This window comes from Vanessa atalanta, chromosome W (genome assembly GCF_905147765.1).
Source record: "Vanessa atalanta chromosome W, ilVanAtal1.2, whole genome shotgun sequence".
In the NCBI taxonomy this organism is placed as follows: Eukaryota; Metazoa; Arthropoda; class Insecta; order Lepidoptera; family Nymphalidae; genus Vanessa; species Vanessa atalanta.
Genome location: NC_061901.1, coordinates 4,693,287 through 4,714,172, shown reverse-complemented (window position 1 = coordinate 4,714,172; position 20,886 = coordinate 4,693,287). Strand labels below are relative to the sequence as shown.

At 33.1% G+C, this 20,886-nt stretch overlaps 1 protein-coding gene across 1 annotated transcript in view; it reads right to left on the bottom strand.

Annotated features, from left to right (window-relative positions):
- Window positions 1-8,375: 8,375 nt before the first annotated feature.
- The window catches only part of LOC125075685 (gamma-aminobutyric acid receptor subunit beta-like), a 79,429-nt gene continuing 66,918 nt past the window's right edge, over window positions 8,376-20,886 (bottom strand). Inside the window, exons 6-8 of the mRNA XM_047687394.1 lie at window positions 20,554-20,838; window positions 19,971-20,149; window positions 8,376-8,540 (exon numbers count right to left, since the gene is read on the bottom strand). Coding sequence (XP_047543350.1) covers window positions 8,376-8,540; window positions 19,971-20,149; window positions 20,554-20,838 — 629 coding nt within the window. The remainder of the gene's footprint in view (window positions 8,541-19,970; window positions 20,150-20,553; window positions 20,839-20,886) is intronic.

Genomic DNA, 20,886 nt, shown 5'->3' with positions numbered 1-20,886 from the left:
TTTCATTTGTCGAACCTAGAAGCTGCCGTTAAAAACTTAAATGATGATTTAAATAGAATATTTGCATGGTCACAATCCCACACCCTAGTTTTAAATGCGAAGAAGACTAAATATATGATATTTGGCACAAACAAACAAATTAAACAATTATCTAGTTATAGCCCTATTATATCTATAAACGATGAAATTATTGAAAGAGTCACCGAAGCTAAAAATCTAGGCGTCATTATGGACGAAAACTTGCGTTTTGAAAAACAAGTAAATAATACCGTTCGTAACTGTTTTTACCGTTTAAAATTACTGTACCGTGTACGCGAGTCTCTATCAAACGAATTACGTGTTACACTGTGTGAGTCACTGGTGCTGTCAAAATTAAATTATGCCCATACAGTGATAGGGCCACGAATGCTTGCTCGCTCAAAAACGGCCATTCAAAAAGTACAGAATGCCTGCGCTCGTTATTGTTTTAACATTCCACCACGTGCTCATGTAACGCCTTACATTAATGAAGCCAAATCTTTAAGGACTGACTACCGCAGACAATTGCATTTCGCTTTACTTTTATTCGGAGTCATAAAATCCAAATCACCAGGATATGATAAGCTTTTGTGGTCATCGGCCGTAAATACAACTCACTCCACCAGGGCGAATTCCTATTTGCTGCTAGTGCACCCACATCGTACTGCAGCCTTTCGTGGAAGCTTCAAATACGCCGCAACCACATGGTGGAACAATCTGCCGCCCCCACTTCGTAACCTAAAATCATTGCATACGTTTAGACTAAGATATAAGTTATATTTATTTAACCTACAGACTGAACTTTAACTTTCTTATTAACATATTCGTGTATATTGATAATAAATAATTCATAGTATACAAAATTGAAAGAAACATGTTTGACGATATAATTATTTAATTAAAAATGTACCTATAATTGCATGGCCAATTTGTTTCATGCAGATTGTTCATGTCATATTGGTTGCGGAGTCTCTGCCTCCACTGTAGGTTTTAGGAATACCATTATTGCCGTCTCTAAAACAACAGAAATTTGGGCATTAATATATTATATTATTGATATTATCTATGTAAATTACATGGTTAATCTTTAAACACAAATAACGTAATATATTTATGTAAAGCAAAAACAAAGATTAGGTCTTAAGTACTTACCTATTCTCGCTTCTCAGAATGCTCATTCGCCGTGTTGTTTCTTAATAGCATTGGCCGTCATTACTTCCCATGGCGTGATCGCTAAGTTTGAGTCGGAGTCATATTAATTTTCAAAAATACCGCCTAAATGTCAACTTTTTAATTTGTATATCGGATTTAATCTCCTATTTTTTATAACGTATATGTATTTCAGATAACGACTTTAGTTTTAAGTTTTATTAACTTGTAATTTAATAACTTGTTTATACGTGTAAGGTTTATTTAAATAATTATCCTAAACTTAAAGTAGCTTTACCGGGAAAATGTATTTTTTTTATGAACTGGGCACACTGGTGGCCGCTCGGAGGAGCGGGGCATCTAAACAAGATGGCGGTTGGTTACCAAGCGCGGGAAGCGATATTTTAAAAGTTACTGTATTGTATTTCAAGAAATATAGTCATTGTCAGCTAAATATTTGCGTTTAACTAAAACCTTTGTCGACACGTTCAGTGACATAAAGGGGATTTATTTTTACATCTCAGAAGTGGGATAAACCAATAAAAATGTAAGTACACGCCTACAACTTAATTATGACTTATAAAGTCCGATTGTTAAACTTTGTAGTTTGTTTTCACGATTAGAAGTATATTATAGTGATATATATGATCCGAACCAAACGCCAAAGCATGTTGAAACCGTCTTGTTAAATAGACTACCTACATTGAACGCATGATATTCACGAAATGCCACTTACCTTCGAAGTTCAAGCTGATGTTATACTTCCCATCTAATTCTAAAAAGTTTTATCGTATAAACTAAGAAAAGTTTAAATTGAAAGTAAAAAAAAAAAAAACTTTATATAATAATGGGTATTAAATATAAAAAATAAAGGTATTATATATAATTTATAAGGTGGATCAAAATTTCGTTATTTTTGCGTAGGACGCATACTTTTCATGATATTAAGGATTTTGTCCTTTCAATAAAAATCACGTTGCCCGATTTTATATCTAATTTTATATCACAAAACTACGAATATAATCGTATGCCGTTCGGACTGGCAAATGCCCCAGCTGTTTTCCAAAGGATGATGAACCACGTTCTGGGACAGGCTCGGTTTAATAAAGCCACAGTGTATTTAGATGACTTATTGATTTTTGGTGAAACTCCGTTTGAATGTATAACTCGTTTAGAAGAAGTCTTAATATTGTTAGAAAAGGCGCAGTTGAAACTTAATTTATCTAAATGCAGCTTCTTGCAAACCAAAATCGACTACTTGGGGTACGAAATTAGCGCGGCTGGCATGCGCCCAGGTTCTGCCAAAATTCAGAGCGTAGCGGATTTTCCCTTGCCACAAAATGTGCACAACGTGCGCCAGTTTTTAGGACTTGTGAGTTATTTCCGGAAATTTATACAGTAATTTGCCCAGATAGCACACCCACTCACTAAGTTGTTAAAGAAAAATGCAACGTGGGAGTGGACGACTGAGCAGAAAGACTCATTCGATGTCCTGAAGTCCAAACTGATAGAAAGGCCTGTCTTGGCATTGTATGATCCTACAGCCGAAACAGAACTCCACACGGATGCGAGCAAAGTAGGAATTGGAGGGATATTGCTCCAGCGTCCAATGGGAAGTCAAGACGCATTTCATCCCGTGGCGTATTTCAGCCGCCAGACGACCCCAGAAGAAAGGAACTTCCACTCGTATGAGTTAGAAACACTTGCAGTTATATGCGCATTGAAGAAGTTCCGGGTTTACCTCTTAGGGAAGCCATTCAAAGTGGTTACTGATTGCAGCGCACTGTGCTCTACTTTTGAAAAACGTGACCTGATACCCCGGATTGCCCGCTGGTGGATTGCCTTGCAGGAGTTTGACTGTCATATCGAGTATAGACCAGGTACAAGAATGGGTCATGTGGACGCCCTTTCCCGGAATCCTACATACGATACGGACACTACAGACCACGTAAGATATCCACCGGTACTGGCAATTTCCGACGAGGATTGGCTACTGACTTTACAACTAGGGGACCCTGAATTGTGTAGGATTAGGGATATTGTCAGTAGTAAACTAGATCCTAAAGGACTAGCTTACATAAGAGACAACTATGTGTTAAAGGATAACAAGTTATTTAGGTGCCTTGGGAGCGATAAAGAGAACGTCAGATGGGTGGTTCCGAAGGGTGCTAGGTGGCAGCTGTGTAAGATGAATCACGATGATATAGGTCACGTCGGTTATGAAAAAACCCTGGAACGCATGAAGAAAAGTTATTGGTTTTCAAAAATGAAACGGTTTACGAAAAAGTATGTCAGTGCATGTATAGATTGTGCCTATGCTAAGAAGGCTGCCAATGGGCGAGAGGGATTGTTACACCCCATAGAAAAAGTTGCGATTCCATTTCATACGTTGCATGTCGACCACCTTGGACCCTTTGTGAAATCGAAAAGGGGGTTTACACATACGCTAAATGTCGTGGACTCCTTCACTAAGTTCTTGTTTATCAAGCCTGTACGGAGTACTAGTACTGCAAATGTTATAAAAACGTTGCAAGACATTTTCAACATATTTCGAGCACCTGATAGATTGATTAGCGATCGAGGTACTTGCTTCACTGCTCATGCATTCCGAAGGTTCTGTCTTAAGCGAGGCATAAGACACGTGTTGAACGCAGTGGCAAGTCCTAGGGCCAACGGTCAAGTAGAGCGCTACAACAGGACCATACTTGACTGCTTGACAGCCCAAAATTTACGCGACAATGAGAAGGATTGGGACAATAAAATTGGGAAAATACAATGGGGCTTGAACAACACCATACAAAAAACTACAGGAAAGACACCAGCTGAAATCATGTTCGGTACGGCAATGTATAGTGAAGTCAAGCCAGCCTTAAACGCAGTCGTGAATGATACTCGCGATATCACTAACTTATCTGATCTCCGCACTGAAGTCAAGGAAAAGATCGATGAAGCCCAAACTGTGCAAAAGGAGCAGTACGATCGGAATAGGCATGCTGCTCGTACATATAGAAAGGGTGATCTAGTTAAAATAACAAAGGTTGCGTTTCAAGGTAAAGGTCAAAGCACAAAGCTAATGCCTTCTTACGAGGGGCCTTTTAGGGTCATTAAGGTTATAGGGAACGATCGTTACAGGGTTGCTCCAATCGCGGGTTTTGTGGGTATGAAAGGGAAACGCAAGACCACGGTTGCCGCCGACAGAATGAAACCATGGATTCATGTAGCTTCGTTAAGTTTAGATGAAACAGACAACGAACAAAGTGATACTGAATCAATTGAATGATTATGCTCTCATGTCTTCAAGTTCCTTCCGACCAGTTTCAAACTACCCAGAGCATAAATACAATTTTAGTTTAATGTATGTACGTTGTGATTTAAATGAAATGTTATGCGAGGATGTTGTTTTGTGGTGTTTCAGGTCGGGCGCGAGCTACAGACACATTCGCGCCTGGCCTGATGCCGCACAAAACAATCGCCAGAATTTATATTTAGAAATTAGATAGCACGCTATTGTGATTTAGCCCTGTCTAACTGTTGTCTAAAAACATATTCATGAATTTGAGATAAATTGTGTAAATATTACTTCGAGTTTTAGTAAATAATTTATGCTATTATTTATATATAAATATTTATGCTATATATAGTGATTACAATAAATCTTTCCGATTTTAAGATGATTTTACGATTATAAAGTTAGTTATAAATGGTTACAAGGTTTCAAGGATTGTTATAAGTGGTTACAAGGTTACAAGGATAGTTATAAGTAGTTATAAGGTTACAAGGTTACAAGGATAGTTATAAGTAGTTATAAGGTTACAAGGTTATAAGGATAGTTATAACTAGTTATAAGGTTACAAGGTTACAAGGATAGTTATAAGTGGTTATAAGGTTACAAGGTTACAAGGATAGTTATAAGTGGTTATAAGGTTACAAGGATAGTAAAGTTATAAGTTTATATTTGGTTAAAAAGATGAAAATAAGCTTTTGTTAAATTATATAGCGAAATTATCGTTACCGTTAGTTCATTTACTTGCATTATGTCTCTTGCTAATTTATTGATGATGAATAAATTTTAATTAACGGTTAGTTTATTATTATATATTTGCAAATACAAAAAAAATACTGTAATTATTATAATAAGTACTATAAAATCGAATAGTGTATAGTATATTATTTGAATGCCTCGTTCTGCCAAGTGTAAGGTTTTATATGGTTCCACCTGGTGCATGCATGAGGACATGCATGTCATCAGGATGGTCGAGTGTAAGGTTTATTTAAATAATTATCCTAAACTTAAAGTAGCTTTACCGGGAAAATGTATTTTTTTTATGAACTGGGCACACTGGTGGCCGCTCGGAGGAGCGGGGCATCTAAACAAGATGGCGGTTGGTTACCAAGCGCGGGAAGCGATATTTTAAAAGTTACTGTATTGTATTTCAAGAAATATAGTCATTGTCAGCTAAATATTTGCGTTTAACTATAACCTTTGTCGACACGTTCAGTGACATAAAGGGGATTTATTTTTACATACGTAACAATCTACCACTTTAATATTTAATATTACTTTTTGTCACGTTTACATGGCCGTCCGTCACCGTCACATGGAGGCCTCTGAAAATCAGTGCTGGGTTAATATTATGCCAGCTTCAACTGAGAGGTTGTCCATTTTGGATGCCACACCACTTTACAATTCATTTTTGTTAATTTTTATTTATTTTTTTATTTTATTTTCTTTTTTTTCTTTGTGTTTCCATAATAATGCAATTCCCATTTTACATCTAATTATATTTAATAGATATAGATTAAATAAATTTAGATGCAAAATATTTTTGTAAATATTTTTGTAAGTTAGTTAATTTTTTTTTTTTCTTTCTACGTCATAAATTAACTTAAATTCTGTGTTACTTTTGTCATTTCTTTTTTATCTTCTTATTTTTACTCATGTGGTGTGATCCAAATAAAGACTTTATCTATCTATCTATCTATCTATCATAATATTCTATTCCACAGAATTACCAGATTAATATTTTATGGTATAAATACTTATAAACTGTCGTTATTCTTTCGTATGTTTAATTATGAAACATTTTTGTTTATTGAGGAAAATGACATTCTCCTTTATTTTATAAGACACTTTTTTTATAAGATTATTTAATTACATGACACAAAACGGGTTATATTTACAATATCAATATATATATACAGTACAAATTACATTACAGACAATTGACATTAAATTACAATATAATAAAATTTACAAAGAGATAAAACGACTCCAAATAGAAATATATATTTTAAAAAATTTACGGTTAATATATTTATAATAAAACATGCCAAAATATTATTAGAGGAACTTAAACTCTTGGCCAACAGTCTTGTTTACCTATAAAAAATTTAAATCTGATTCTTTAAGCAGCAAACATATTCGTTAAACATGCATGTTAATGTGATTGTAAACTTAACAAGATGAATAGCTATTGTCCATTAATATTAGATTTCGTTTAAAATAGGATGGCATATCAATTACAATGTTTTAATCACATTACATAATAAGTATAAATTTTAAAAAAGTCATTGGGTCAAATAGGCTAAGAATATTGGTTCCTTTTTTAGTTTCTAAAATTCAGGGAAATATACATACACATATACATCTAGATGTGATTATTGTAGTTATTTAAAGTAATTGTGACAATTTTACTTAAAATAAGCGTAATTAAATAAATATTATAAAAAAAAAAAAAAAAACATTTATAAGTATAAATAAAGATCTAAACTTATTATAAACATATAAAATTGTTTGAAAACATTGATCATGACATTAAACATAGAAATATCTAATAACTTTTCAATTCAAAATAATACTTTATTAAGCATATTTGGAAATAAATCGGTTAACGTTATACATGAATAGATGGATATATGAATAGTTATATATCAGTGATTGGTATGTGTGAGTTACTAATATGTGATCGAGATGAGTAAGTTTGCATGATTGGAACCCAATCGGGTTTAGATTTTTTGTGCTATACAATCTATATCTATATGTTTCCGTTGGGTTTCTCAATATCAATACAAGGATGTATTGTATCTTGTATATAGTGTTGTAAGTATTTTAATATTAGTATTATTCATCATTCAGCATCATACAAGTGACTAAAGTTTCCACAGATACTTATACATAAAAGATAAATTGATATACATACATATGTAAGTATTAACTTAATGCTAATAAAAAAATCTACTCGAAGGACACTAAATTTTAAGTTGCGTAATAAAAAAAAAATTAAATAAAAACAAAAAAAAATATCATCACATTTTGAATACTACTTAAATTTAATTAATATATTCGAATGTATAATTCAGTCAATGTTTAACAATTATGGTCAACAGTCAACATTTACTTTATTTAACTTATGAAGTTTCATGATTTGATTGTAGAAATAAAGGATTTTTATATATATAAATTGCTAGTACAAATAAATTATTTTTCCAGAAACCCAAGTCTGCATTGGATTATTTTATGATAATATATTAATCATTCTTTACATAGCTAAGGCGCCGCCAACTTTGGGAATTGGGAAGATGTTATGTTCTTTGTGCCTGTAATAACACTGGCTCATTCAACCTTCAAATCGAAACACAACTAAGTATTGCTGTTTGGCTGTAGAATATGTAATTAGTGGTTGGTACCTACACAGACGGACTTGCATAAAGCCTCACCATCAAGTGATAAGAATTCAAAAATCATAAAACGTACGAATGCATAATTAATAATTTAAATATACTTCATACGTAAAATAAATATCAAGTGCGCAAGTACACTGACTACGTAAACAATGCAAGTTAAACACTATATATAGCAATTGACATTATTATAATAAAAGCCTATAAATAAACATCATCATCATATCATAAATTGTGAATCATAAGCGTCGTTTGAAAGACTGTTTAAAAACTCAAATACACAAATTATGATTACATAATATAATATAAACGTGTATAAATTTAAACCCTTTTTTCGCAATCAAACCGTGAAGTATTTGTACAGTAATAAAGTGTTACACTTGAACGAATATTTTGCGTGTGTGTATTATATTAATAAATATGAATATTAATTTTATTGATTTTTTTAGTATGGTACTCCAGGTGTATACAGTATCTCTTCGTTTTTTTTTTGGGTGAAATATTGTGATAATTTTAACAAATGTCCTCTATTTATTGTCTTCCAGGAAAACCAAGTCGTCGGCTACGACGTCGGATACATGTAGATATATGATCCAGTACATGAGATTAAAGCAGATGAAACAAACGGGAAACACTACGCGCGAGTATTTGTCGATATCCGATGGCGTCATTCCCAACAGCTTACTTATGTCCTGAAATTGAAAATTAGTCAAATAACAATAAATTAATAAAAAAATAGTACTTGCTACCAATGAGTCGAGTTTCTGTCATAAATCATTTGATAAAATCAACTATTTGAAATATGAAAACTCAGTGCAACAGTAACAAATTCAAGTCAAAAACAAATATTCTGTATTCAAGTAGTCTTATAAAAGCACTTTCTAGTCGTCATGTATTGAATTAAGTGTAAAAATGCCACCTCTTCGGAAAGTAGATTCTACTAATAAATAATCCACTTTGAAGTTAATAATAATTATAGTGTTTTTGAAAACACTATAATAATTTTTAAAATAAAATACTATGTTCTTGTTATTTATACTTTTTCAATTACTGGGTATATTAACAGACAATTAAAACTATTAACTCTTTATTGTAAATAAAAAACTTAATGTATGTAATACATAATATAATTATATTTTAGGAAAAATAAAACACAAGTAATTATTATTTGTTTTAAATATATTAAACTATATTTTTACAAAGGTTCTTGAAGTTAGAGTTTTAGATGTAGCGTCACACTGGAAAATGCAGCATGGATGTATTTGTAGTAGTATCTAGGTTTGTATTTCTTCTTTGGAACTGTAATCAAACAATATTTTTTAATAAAACATTTACAAACATAAAATAATCATGATCATGGAATTATTATAATCTAATAATAGAAATATTAGGTCTGAGTATATATTTAATGATAATAAGATATGCTTATTTTATTATCAATATTACATAATCATTTAAACATAAGCTTGAAATGGTTAAGTTTGATTTATTATGGAATTCTCCACCCAAAAAAAAACAGGATATTATCTGTAAAATGAATCTATGTATGTTTGTTTAAATTAACACACAAGACACATTACACTTAGTTTCAAATTAAACTTTATAAATAGGAAATTAAAACAACAATTTAAATATGTATAGATACTGTTGTAGCAGAACATCTGTACGTCGTTACGTCGCGTCGCTAGCCACTTATTAGCCACTCCAAGCACATACCACATCTGTAGTCCCCTACAGAGTGGGGTAATTTCGGACAGCGGGTAAATGCGGACACCACTGTATTGGTTAGTCTATCCAACCCCGCCCCACGTTACATTCATAGCGGTGTTGAGTCCGCCATCTTTAATGCCCGGATTGATGTCAACACGGCAGGACGCACGCACCTTTCACGGTAAGATTTATTCTTTATTTCGAAGTGGTTTCTTGTAATTTTTGTTCATATATGTTGCATGTCAATGCTATGATATTTCTTTAACTTAAAAACTGTATTGGATATGTATTAATACTGTTGATCACGTATAAAAATGTGGAATAATAAGTTACTACTATTATTACCTAATCTATAAATTATTGCTGCACAATTTTGATATCGAGTTGGGTTAATTACGGATAGTTGTCTTGGGGAAAATACGGACGTCTGTATTTACCCCAAAATTGGGTTCATAATGGTTAATTAAAATAAAATGAAAATTATTTTTTTCTTACAGATGCCTCGCACTTATAAACGAAAGACAGAACGGGCATATACGCTTGAAACTTTAAAAATAGCTGTAAGAGAGATTAAAGAAAAGAAAATCAGTTTTAGACGCGCTCGAGAGAAGTACAACATACCAAGAGCTACATTATTTGATCAAGTTCGAAAACACACCGAAGACAACCAAAACGCGGTAAGAAACCAATTTTTACTGAATCTCAAAAGCTAGAGCTTGCCACTTTCATTCTGAAGTGCTGTAGAAATTATTACGGAATAACGCACTTTGAAAAATCGCATATAAATTTCCTACAGCTAATGGCTTGGCGCATAACTTTAACAAGACGACAGGCATGGATGGTATGGGCTGGTACTACTCTTTTATGTCAAGGTACCCGGAAATTTCATCCCGCAAACCGGAAGCTACATCTTTAAGCCGAATCACAGCCTTTAACGAAGAGGAAGTGGATATTTCTTTTACTAACTTGACACAGTTAATTAATAAACATAGTTTTAGGGCTGATGCTATTTATAATGTAGATGAAACAGGAATTAGCACGGTCACCGAAGATTTTTTCGTTCACTGGCTTGAACATTTCAAAAGTTTTAGTCGACCATCTGCTGATAACCAAATTTTACTTATTCTGGATAACCATGAAAGCCATATTAGCTTGGCTACTTATAAATTATGTAAGAAAAAAATTATTCACGTCTTAACACTGCCACCACATTCTTCACACAAAATGCAGCCTTTTGACCTCACGTTACATGGACCTTTGAAAACGACTTATAATAAAAAGTGTATAACATTCATAGTTAATAATCCTGGTGCCAAAATTACAACTTTTGATGTTGTTGGCTTATACACAAAGGCTTTCAATCGGTCAACTAATATAGAAAAGCTTTGAATGGTCAACCTCGAGCATGATAATAAGGAACCTGAATCAAGTACTAATATTAGGAATGGTGCCACAAATTTGAATGATACTCCTACCCAAAACGTATTACTATTGCAGCCAGAAATGATTCCATACCCCAAAACCGAACCACAAATCAGGGAGAAAATCAAACTGATGTATCTGTTGAATAAATAAATTTATAAAGTAAGATTATAGTTTTCAAAAGGTGTTAGTTCAAGTTTTCTGCCACTATGGCGCTATTGCTCATCGAGTCACAAAACACTTAGTCTGTGGACGGGTGATATATATTTTTTTTATTATCTGAGCTCTATGTTATTTGTATTATAACTTCCGCCTTGTGCAAGAATATTTTGCTTTCAATAAAGTGTTTAGTTTAAAGAAATCTAACAAGAGTTTTATTGGAATACTTCCCAATCTCAATAGTATCATTAGACACATCATCCATGAATGACACCACAAGTTACTGTAATAAGGAACTTCAATTAAACTCACCTTCGAGTCAAACTCATCGGCTTTAGTACCACTATCTAACATAATCAATGTGCCCACTACAAAGTCACCAATCAAGAAAAGAGACTTAAAAAAGAAACATTCCATAATATTTACTGGCACCCCAGAAAAAATAGAATTAGAGAAGAAAGAAATGAAAAAAAATAGCAAAGAAAATTAAACAAGAAGTAGGAACAAAAGCAAAGAAGAATGTTACTAAAAAAAAGAATGACAAAGGAAAAGGTGTACAAAATCTTAAAAATTTTGAAAATTATGATGACACTGTGCCTACATATTATGTTATTAATATAAGCAAATACCACCATATTTGGCACCTAGAAACAGATTGATATTCGATATGCTACATACTAAGTTAATAAATCATTGTGTTCTGTAGTTAATCCCTATCCAAGCTTCGCATTGTAATATCGTCGCATTAATTAAATAGTGTCAAATTATAATACTGCAATACATATGTACATCTATACTCAATTGCCTTTCATTTCGTCGACAACAAATAGGAAACAGGCAAAACACCGAATACTTTTATATATTTTATGGTGAAAAATTTTTATCGCCTCCCACTGAAGATTGGGTGATGTGCATGATGTGTCAGAAATCGGCACATGATAATTGTACAAGTGGAAGTACAAGCCGAGGCTATATTTGCGATTACTGTAGCGAGAAATAATGATAGTTCATTATTTTTTTTGTAATAATTTTTCGTTTCATAACTTTTTGTAATATTGAAACTGTGCCATTATTACCCCTAAGTATTCGTAATTACCCCACATTGCTGTCCGTATTTACCCAGAAGGCTTCGGGTAAATACGTACACGTAATACACCTCAGCCCTCTACTCCCGTGCGGAGTGTTAGTTCACCGTTAAAGTTTTAGCTGAATGCTGTTTCAAGCTGAGGCAGATATCTAGATATCTCTTAGTACTAGCAGTAAGAATAATTTTAATTTTTATAAGTTAATTTAGTAATCTGAAATCGTTTTAAGGTTTTTAGTTTCTGTAATTAAATTATCTTAAAAATATATCCTGCTGAGTTTCTTTCGCCGGTTCTTCTCAGGTCCGAGGAGCTAAATTCCGAACCGGTGGTAGATTTTTGACTATCAATAAGCAAGTGTAAACACTTCTATATTGAATATATATTTTTGACTTTGACTTGACTTTGACTTTGAATTATTCATATTTTAATTGGGCAATAAATATCGTAATAAAACAATGTAATGTAAATTGCGTGTTTGTTTTTTTTTCAGATGGCAGATATAAAACCACTTTTAAAGCGCGCAAAGAAATTCATGGATGCTAAAAATGAAATCGAAGCCGAATTTGTTGTAAAAATTTTTTAGAAATTAACCAACACAATGACATAGCCTTAATTTACCTTGGTAATATTCGAGGTGATTCGAATGAAGCTCATTCTAGAGCTTCATTCTCATTCTAGAGATTTGCAGAAAGCAATATCTTATGAACCAAAAAAGTCATTGGCTTGGCAAAATTTGGCTAATTATTATGAAAGAAAACAAGGTTTACAATCTAAATTTACACTCTTACACATATATGATGAGATATTAAAATTGGAAATAGATAAGGAAATAGCCGAGGAAGTTATATCTAAAGTTGCAGAGATAGGATTTACCCTCAAGGATTCCATGTCCCTTTGTATCCTTATAAATTACCTTTCTACAAAACCTGGACAGTACCTTTATAACTATATTATATTATAGCACATGACAAAGAGTTTTATGAGAAATAACAAAAAAGATCTCAGAAAATGTTATGAAAGTCAAAAAGTGAAAATGTAGGATTACAAATAATTCAATTTGTATTTTATTGGGAAAAGTTATGCTACTGAATCGGAATTTTGTTCAAGCATTCGAACAACTGACAAAGCTACCCTTTTTTGCATCTAATGTTTTATTTCGTATGTGGCGTTACCGATATATGTGCAGAGTCTATGCACAATATGAGTCTTTCTGGGGAATTGATATAGAGAAATACTATGATGGTATAATACAAGGGAATGCAAACTCCAAGTACCCCCAACTATTAAATAGTATGATCTTATACAATAACAAAAGTATGTTGATGCATATCTAGTTTGTAATCAACTTGTAGAGTATGAAGAAGCTGGAGTAATTGAATCAATTTTCATTATAAAATGTACATTCAAGATAAGGAGTTGGGCTATTTCTAAAGTACTTGCTAAAAATTTTCTATCATATTCAACAGTTTTTAATATTACACTGGAATTAAATACATTTTTATTTATGGCCTTAGCACAACAAAAAAAAATTGCCTCAAGCAATAACTGTAACTAGAAATGCACTACTACAAGCAATGCTTGCCACCTGTTATATAGAAAACAAAGAAAACAATGAACATTTAAGTTCCAATTAACAATTGCTAAAATATATTATGAATAAGCTCACAAGCTGGACTACACAAACCCCAAAATTCTGAAATGTTTGAGTGATATTTATTTGAACTTGAATCTAAAGGAAGATGACTTTTTTTAGTAAGGAATGTTAATCATCTTGTCGTAATTCTTCCATGGCTGCATTACCGTTTAGCAGTTTATTTTAAAGAAAGAGATGAATTGAAGTCTTCTATACACTTTGAATATGTCGTTGAATATGATAACAGTGACATAAAATCTCTTGAATTGATTGATTATTTGAAGCTGAAACATACCAGTTGGATGAACTAATAAATTTGTAAATAGAATGTTACAATAAAATCATAGATTTCATACTAGAGAGTCATACTGCCTTTCTGGGATTGTTCTTATGCAGATTTCAACAAAACGTTATCGTGACGCACATATAATACATATCGGATGATAGAATTGAAACCCAAATGTCCGACAGTTATATGAAACTAGCAAAAATACACTGATGAAGATCAAAATTATATTGCTAGAAATGTAACTTTTGTACTACATTTCTAGCAATGTGTCTGTTAAATACTTAATTACTGCCATTAGTATTAGCAATGAGTTACTTCTATGTTGGAAGATGTTAGCTAGTGCTATATTATTAATAGCAACACTACCTGGTGACCATTGCTATCTAATAAAATTCAATAAAATACATACAAAAATCATTATCAAATATTTACAGATCAAAAGAGATAAGTGCTTCAGGTGGGGCGTTGTATGATACACAAACTAAAAAATATGTGAAATTTCAACTCAGTAAATACCATTGTATAATGTTCATAGAATTACAAGCAATTTGGAGGCGTTGTTATATACCTATTGATTCTATTGAATTTCAGAATTTCGTAATTTTAACAGACTCCAAAAGTGCTCTTCAACATTTAACTAAATGCACTACCACACCTACACCTAGTTATAGGGGTACTTCAATATCAAAATCAAAATATACTTTATTCAAGTAGGCTTTTACAAGCACCTTTGAATTGTCATTTAACAAACTATTTAAAGTAAAGCTACCACCGGTTCGGAATGTAGATTCTACCGAGAAGAACCTGCAAGAAACTCAGTAGTTACTCTTTTTCAACATATAAAAATACAGTAATGTTAGTTAAATACAATTATATATGTATGTTATGTCTCCTGCCTGGAAGTCAACAAGCATTAACTCCACGCTTTTTTATCATCAATATAATCTTGTATCGAATAATATGCCTACTTTACCAATGTATTTTTACAGTTGACTTGAATCTATCAACGGCAAAGTCTGCGGAATTTTATTATAGAAGCGGATACCTTGCCCCAAGAATGATTTATTGACTTTGCGGAGTCGGAAACTTGGCGTTCTAAGCTTATCCTTACTTCTTGTGCACATACAATGATTATCACTGATTTTATCAAAGTGATCAATGCTACTGTGAACATACATAATATTGTTGTAAATATACTGTGACGCAACAGTGAGTATTCCTACTTTGTTAAAAACATCCCGAAGAGAGTCTCTAGGTCCAAGATCATAAATAGATCGGATTGCTCTCTTTTGTAATATAAAAACAGATTCAATATATGCAGCATTACTCCAAAGTAATATGCCATACGACATAATACTGTGAAAATAACCAAAATATACTAGTCGAGCGGTATCAATATCAGTTAGTTGTCTAACTTTTCTAACCGCGTATGCTGCGGAGCTGAGTCTTCCTGTCAGGGATGATAAATGAGGACTCCACTGAAGTTCGGAATCCAATGCTATTCCCAAAAAAACCGTAGTACGGGCTACATCAAGACGGCCACCATTTAAAGATATATTATAATTTTGCTTTCTGACAATGGGTAGGGTAAATACTACACATTTTGTCTTTTGAGTATTCAAGATATCATAGATCAAATTCATAAATTAAGTAAAACTACAAAATCTGTTTCTCTTCAGTGGAATCACATATTGGAATAACTGGCAACAAGATAGTAGACCACCTTGCAAAACAGGCCAATGTCGATGGTATATCAATATCTGTGGACCAATTTTTCTCTGATTTGATTTGGATATAGTATAAGTAAAAATGTATGTTCTTGTAGAGAAAAGGGCATATGGTATAAAACAATGCAGCCGCAACCTAGGAATAAACCCTGAATAGATAAATGTGACCTTACTCGTCAAGACCTTATAACGGCTTTAAGACTTCGGTCCGGACACCTTCCATTAAACTCATTTGCGTATTTACCTAATGAAAATAGTAATAACCGCCAATTGCACCGAATGTGGTGTAATTGAAGATATCCCGGTACACGATCAACTCGCAAGCTGATATGTAAATTGTCATTCATTCCCGCCAACCGAACGTTTTCAACACACATTTTCAATACACCTCGATATAGTCGGATCTCTCCCTACAATCGCTCAAGGTTATCACTATCTAATAACTATGATAGACCGACACACGAGATGGCCCCATTAAATCCCAACCGCCGATATATCAGCTGAGACAGTCACACAAATTATTACAATCCTTGGATAACATAACGTCCCGTAACATTAACAAGTGATCAAGGCCGACAGTTCGAAAGAAATTTATTTAATAACCTTATGAAAATTCTGGGAATAAATAAAACTCGAACTACACAATATCATCCACAAAGCAACGGAATGATCGAACGATGGCATAGAATTTTGAAGTTACGTACGTTTACCCGGTGATGTTTTCGTCACGAATAACATACAAACCAGTACAGCAATGGATTATAATTACGTTGAAAAATTACGCACAAGCATAGCTGAGAATAAGCCACGAACAAACATACATCGTAATAATAGACACATCTTCGTCCATCAAGATTTACAAACATGCAGCCACGTATTTATTAGAATAAATGCAATAAAACACCATTGCAAAAACCATATCAAGGTCTCTATCAAGTTGTAAAAAGAACAAAGTTTTTACAATTCAATTACCAGACCGTCAAAAAAAGATATCAATAGATCGATTAAAACCTGCATACATTTTACCAGATATCGAAACGGGTTCACCGTTACCCGCTTAACCACAACTTGTCATACCAAACCAAACCGTTTCGCAAGGAACTGCAGCAGCTGATTCATCGAACAACATGACGTCACAGGCGTGTCGCATTCATAAAGAAACACGCTCAGGCCCCAGAATCAAGTTGGCGGTACGTTTCACTTGTGGGGGACTCCTGTAGCAGCACATCTAAAAATATATTTATTTGAAACAGATGATAGGCTCTGAAAGGATAACTCCTTTCTCTTTTTTGTTAGAACCGATCGTTGTTTCAAGCGATGAGGTGCAGATGTGGTTTGCGCTTGGAGTGGCTAATAAATGGCTAGCGATGCGACGTAACGACGTACAGATGTGCTCCAACAGGATTTTTTTTTCACAAATACAAAATGTTTATTTTTTAAAAAGTTTATGTAACAACAAAATCAACCTTGTTATTAAAGAACTTATCTTTTAAACATTTATAACTATTTACAGTTTTAAAGTCTGCACCTGTTGACACAAACTCGTGATACAAAATAAATTCATTTTATTTATATATATGTAGTTGTTTGAAATATGTGTAAGTATATCAACGTAAAATTGTAAGGAGACATTAATTTACAATACTTGTAGGTTAGGTTAGTCACAGTTTAATTTAATTCCTCTATATTAAAACAATATTCACTGTTTATAATTTATAAAACGTTTCTAATCTTTATTTTAAACCGTCCTTACAATTATTACGGATTGTACTAGTATTGTATACTTAGCGTAATAATAAATTTATATTTACGTACCTCTTGATGAATTTCTTAATTATTTAAAACTCCGATAAATTAATCTTTAAGCCGATCATGTTTCAATGTAATTTCTTCTTATTTCACCACTACTATGACACTTACAAATTAAAACATTCACCTTTTTTTTTATAAAATAAACATTGTAAAATAAGATAATAAAACCTTTAAAATTATAAAGATAATAAATACTTTGCGAGTTTGCGATAAATATCAAATACAATAAAAATGGCCGAATATATTAATTCTCTCACCTTTTTAGTAAACGATACGTTATTAACGCAAGACGTATTGAAACTCGTACTAGGGGTACTGGACAAACTTTTTAGAGCAAAATCCGGTGTCCCAGTGTAAAGCTTCTTGCTTTGGTTTTTTCCGCCAATTTGGCTTTGCTTTCTAAATGACTCCGGAATTGGATCTCGTTCGATATATTGACCCCAAAAATCCCAATTCTATTTTTAGTGTTAAGAGGATTGTTCTGAAATTTTACTTGCACAAAGCCCTACCAAGTACTAAGAAAAAAGTGCTCGAAACGTCGGGATGTTAAAATAATTAATATACGCGATTAAATCCGTTTAAAAATCCGTTTAATGTTATCCAAATTCTCGAAGATGTATGAAGTTTGCGTTAAATTTCTATCGCCTTCAACTCGCGCTGGGTCGTGGACTAACTTTTCTTATATTGAGAACATACTGAACCAGCACTGAGACAGCTTATAAGCTGGACCGATATTATTGAGGTTTAAGTTCTGCTTGCGATTTCATTCTTATAAACTTCAGAATCCAGAACGAAGTGAAATGTTTTCAAGTGATAAAATGGATCAATATTCATTTTCATAATAAATTCATTCATTCATAATAAATTTCTATAGGCGGGATTTTCTAATATTGAGTCAGTTAAATACAGCCGACCATATTTCCAAATAAATTCCTGACATATTCAGCGTTTGGCTTTAGGGCTTTTTAACGGTTATTGTATATATCAACTTTAGAGGAAATATCCTCCTAAATTTAAATGGCAAAAGTATTTTTTGGGATAATTAGGATTCAGATAATCAACGCGGACTATCCTTTACCTACTTCGGTAAGAATTATAGCTTTTATGATATTGCTCCCAAAATCTGTGATGATACAAATGATACGATTACAAAACAGCAATATTAAATAACATAGCAAACAAATCTGAACTGAGGAATCTGAACGTCAATTTGAGATATAGAACGCCAATATGAGAATACTGGGAGCGAAGTCAGCAGAAGGTCTACTAGAGATGGTGCTTGCCCACCTATATCTGGGATTCTTCGCATTCTGCTAGGCATTTGAATCGGTTTTGAAGATCGAGTTACAATGATTTGAGTTTTTGGGTATGGAAAGGTGTTGAACGATTTTATCAGTCGGGACCTCAGGAGTTTGACATTTATCGAGCTTCTAACCAGTCTATGATCGCTCCCGGTTTTGATAGCAGTGATTACAGAGACATTGAATAACTGTCTTCTCATCGACAAAATAAAGTATATCTCATTCTTGGCTGTAACGCAGGAGCTATCCAGGTACATTTGCGGTGTCCCGGCTTCTTGAAGAACGAGTTCATCATAAAGAGTCCCTCCATCTCCATGAAGTCAGCCAACATCTGGTCCTGAGGATTCCGGTTTCCAACTCCAAATAGCTCCACCTTCAGCTCACCACAGAATCGTTTGCCCAGCTTCGAGTTGAAGGCGCCCACGACAACAGTGAAATAAGTTTTTAGTTTAAAAAAAAAAAAGCTATGAACCCGACACAACCTTGTAACAGTTGGTCGCCCTACGGAAATAAAGCAGTTCCCGGGAACTACTTTATTTCCGTAGAGATTATCATATCCTCCCCTTCTTTTCGGACTTCAGATCATCTTATGATAAACCTGCTCAGTGCTTCCTCTATTACGTACTATTGTTATATGTTACCAAGACCAGAGGTCGTCATAGTTGGTAACACGTTCTATATCGGAGATTTTTAATACCCCCTGCCCCACCGTTACCGTACAGCTGTTACCAAGGCGGTGAATAGCAGGTCTTCCAGGGACTAGGGGCCTAGGTTTTATTGCATTTGTCATCGCCACATCGTATTTATTTTAGAGTACTTAGCTGCATTTATATTTATCAATCTGTTTTAAGAAAACCTTTTGTATCTAAAATTAATTGGAACTTTCAACAACAAAAAATATTTGATTTAAAATTACTTGAATGTTTGAGATGACGTATCGATTTACCAATAAATTAATTTATAGATTTTTAGATTTAGACTTACTGAAGACCTCGGTGTCGTAAATCTTCCTGAAGTTCCCATTTTAGACAGGGTATTAGAATCTTTAAGCGAAGGATTGTTAACAGACATCTTTTTGTTCTCTGAAGCTATTTTTTGAATAGTTACAAATCTTTGTTTCCTCATCTGAATCCGTTTTGCCATATATCCAACTGTTGCATATTCTGTAAAGATTGAGAGCTCAGTAAAAAGCTTGTAAAAATAGTGTCCCCCTTATGTAGGGTACCCATAAGGGGGGCACTTTTTATAAACTTTTATTAACTTAATTTGTTGGTATGTTCAAATATTGCAACTGAATTTATATCAGTTCCCTTCAACTGATTAAGTTAAAATTTGGAATATATGTATAATATGTAACTTCGGTGACAATGCAATAATATGTTATCATGAAGATAAACAAAAGCTGGTATTTAAAGGGTTTTATGTGTTATTCGCTTTCGAAATCCTTACCTATTTTTTTATTTTACTAATATGCATATTTTTATATTTACATATTATCTATGATATAAAAAAATGGAAGTGTGTATAAAAGTTATTATTTAGTAATACTAATTAAGCAAATAATCACCTAGCAAACTGGCGAAAACCATCACAAAACAAGCGCCAAGGTAAACATCGATCGATTTCACGTAAGATATTTTAGGTAATGCAGCGTTTGTTGATGACATAAGAGTAGTCATTGTCAAGACAGTTGTTACACCCAAAGCAACTCGAGCTGGTGTGGCATTGCGGTTCAACCAAAAAGACACCCAGGATATAATGACAATCAAACCAGATGGTATATATATTTGAATCAAATAATATCCCATAGAACGAACAAATTGTATTTCACATGCCAGTCTAGAGTAATTTCCTGTAAAAAATAAACATATTAGTTTAATTCAAATTTAATTTAGTTTTT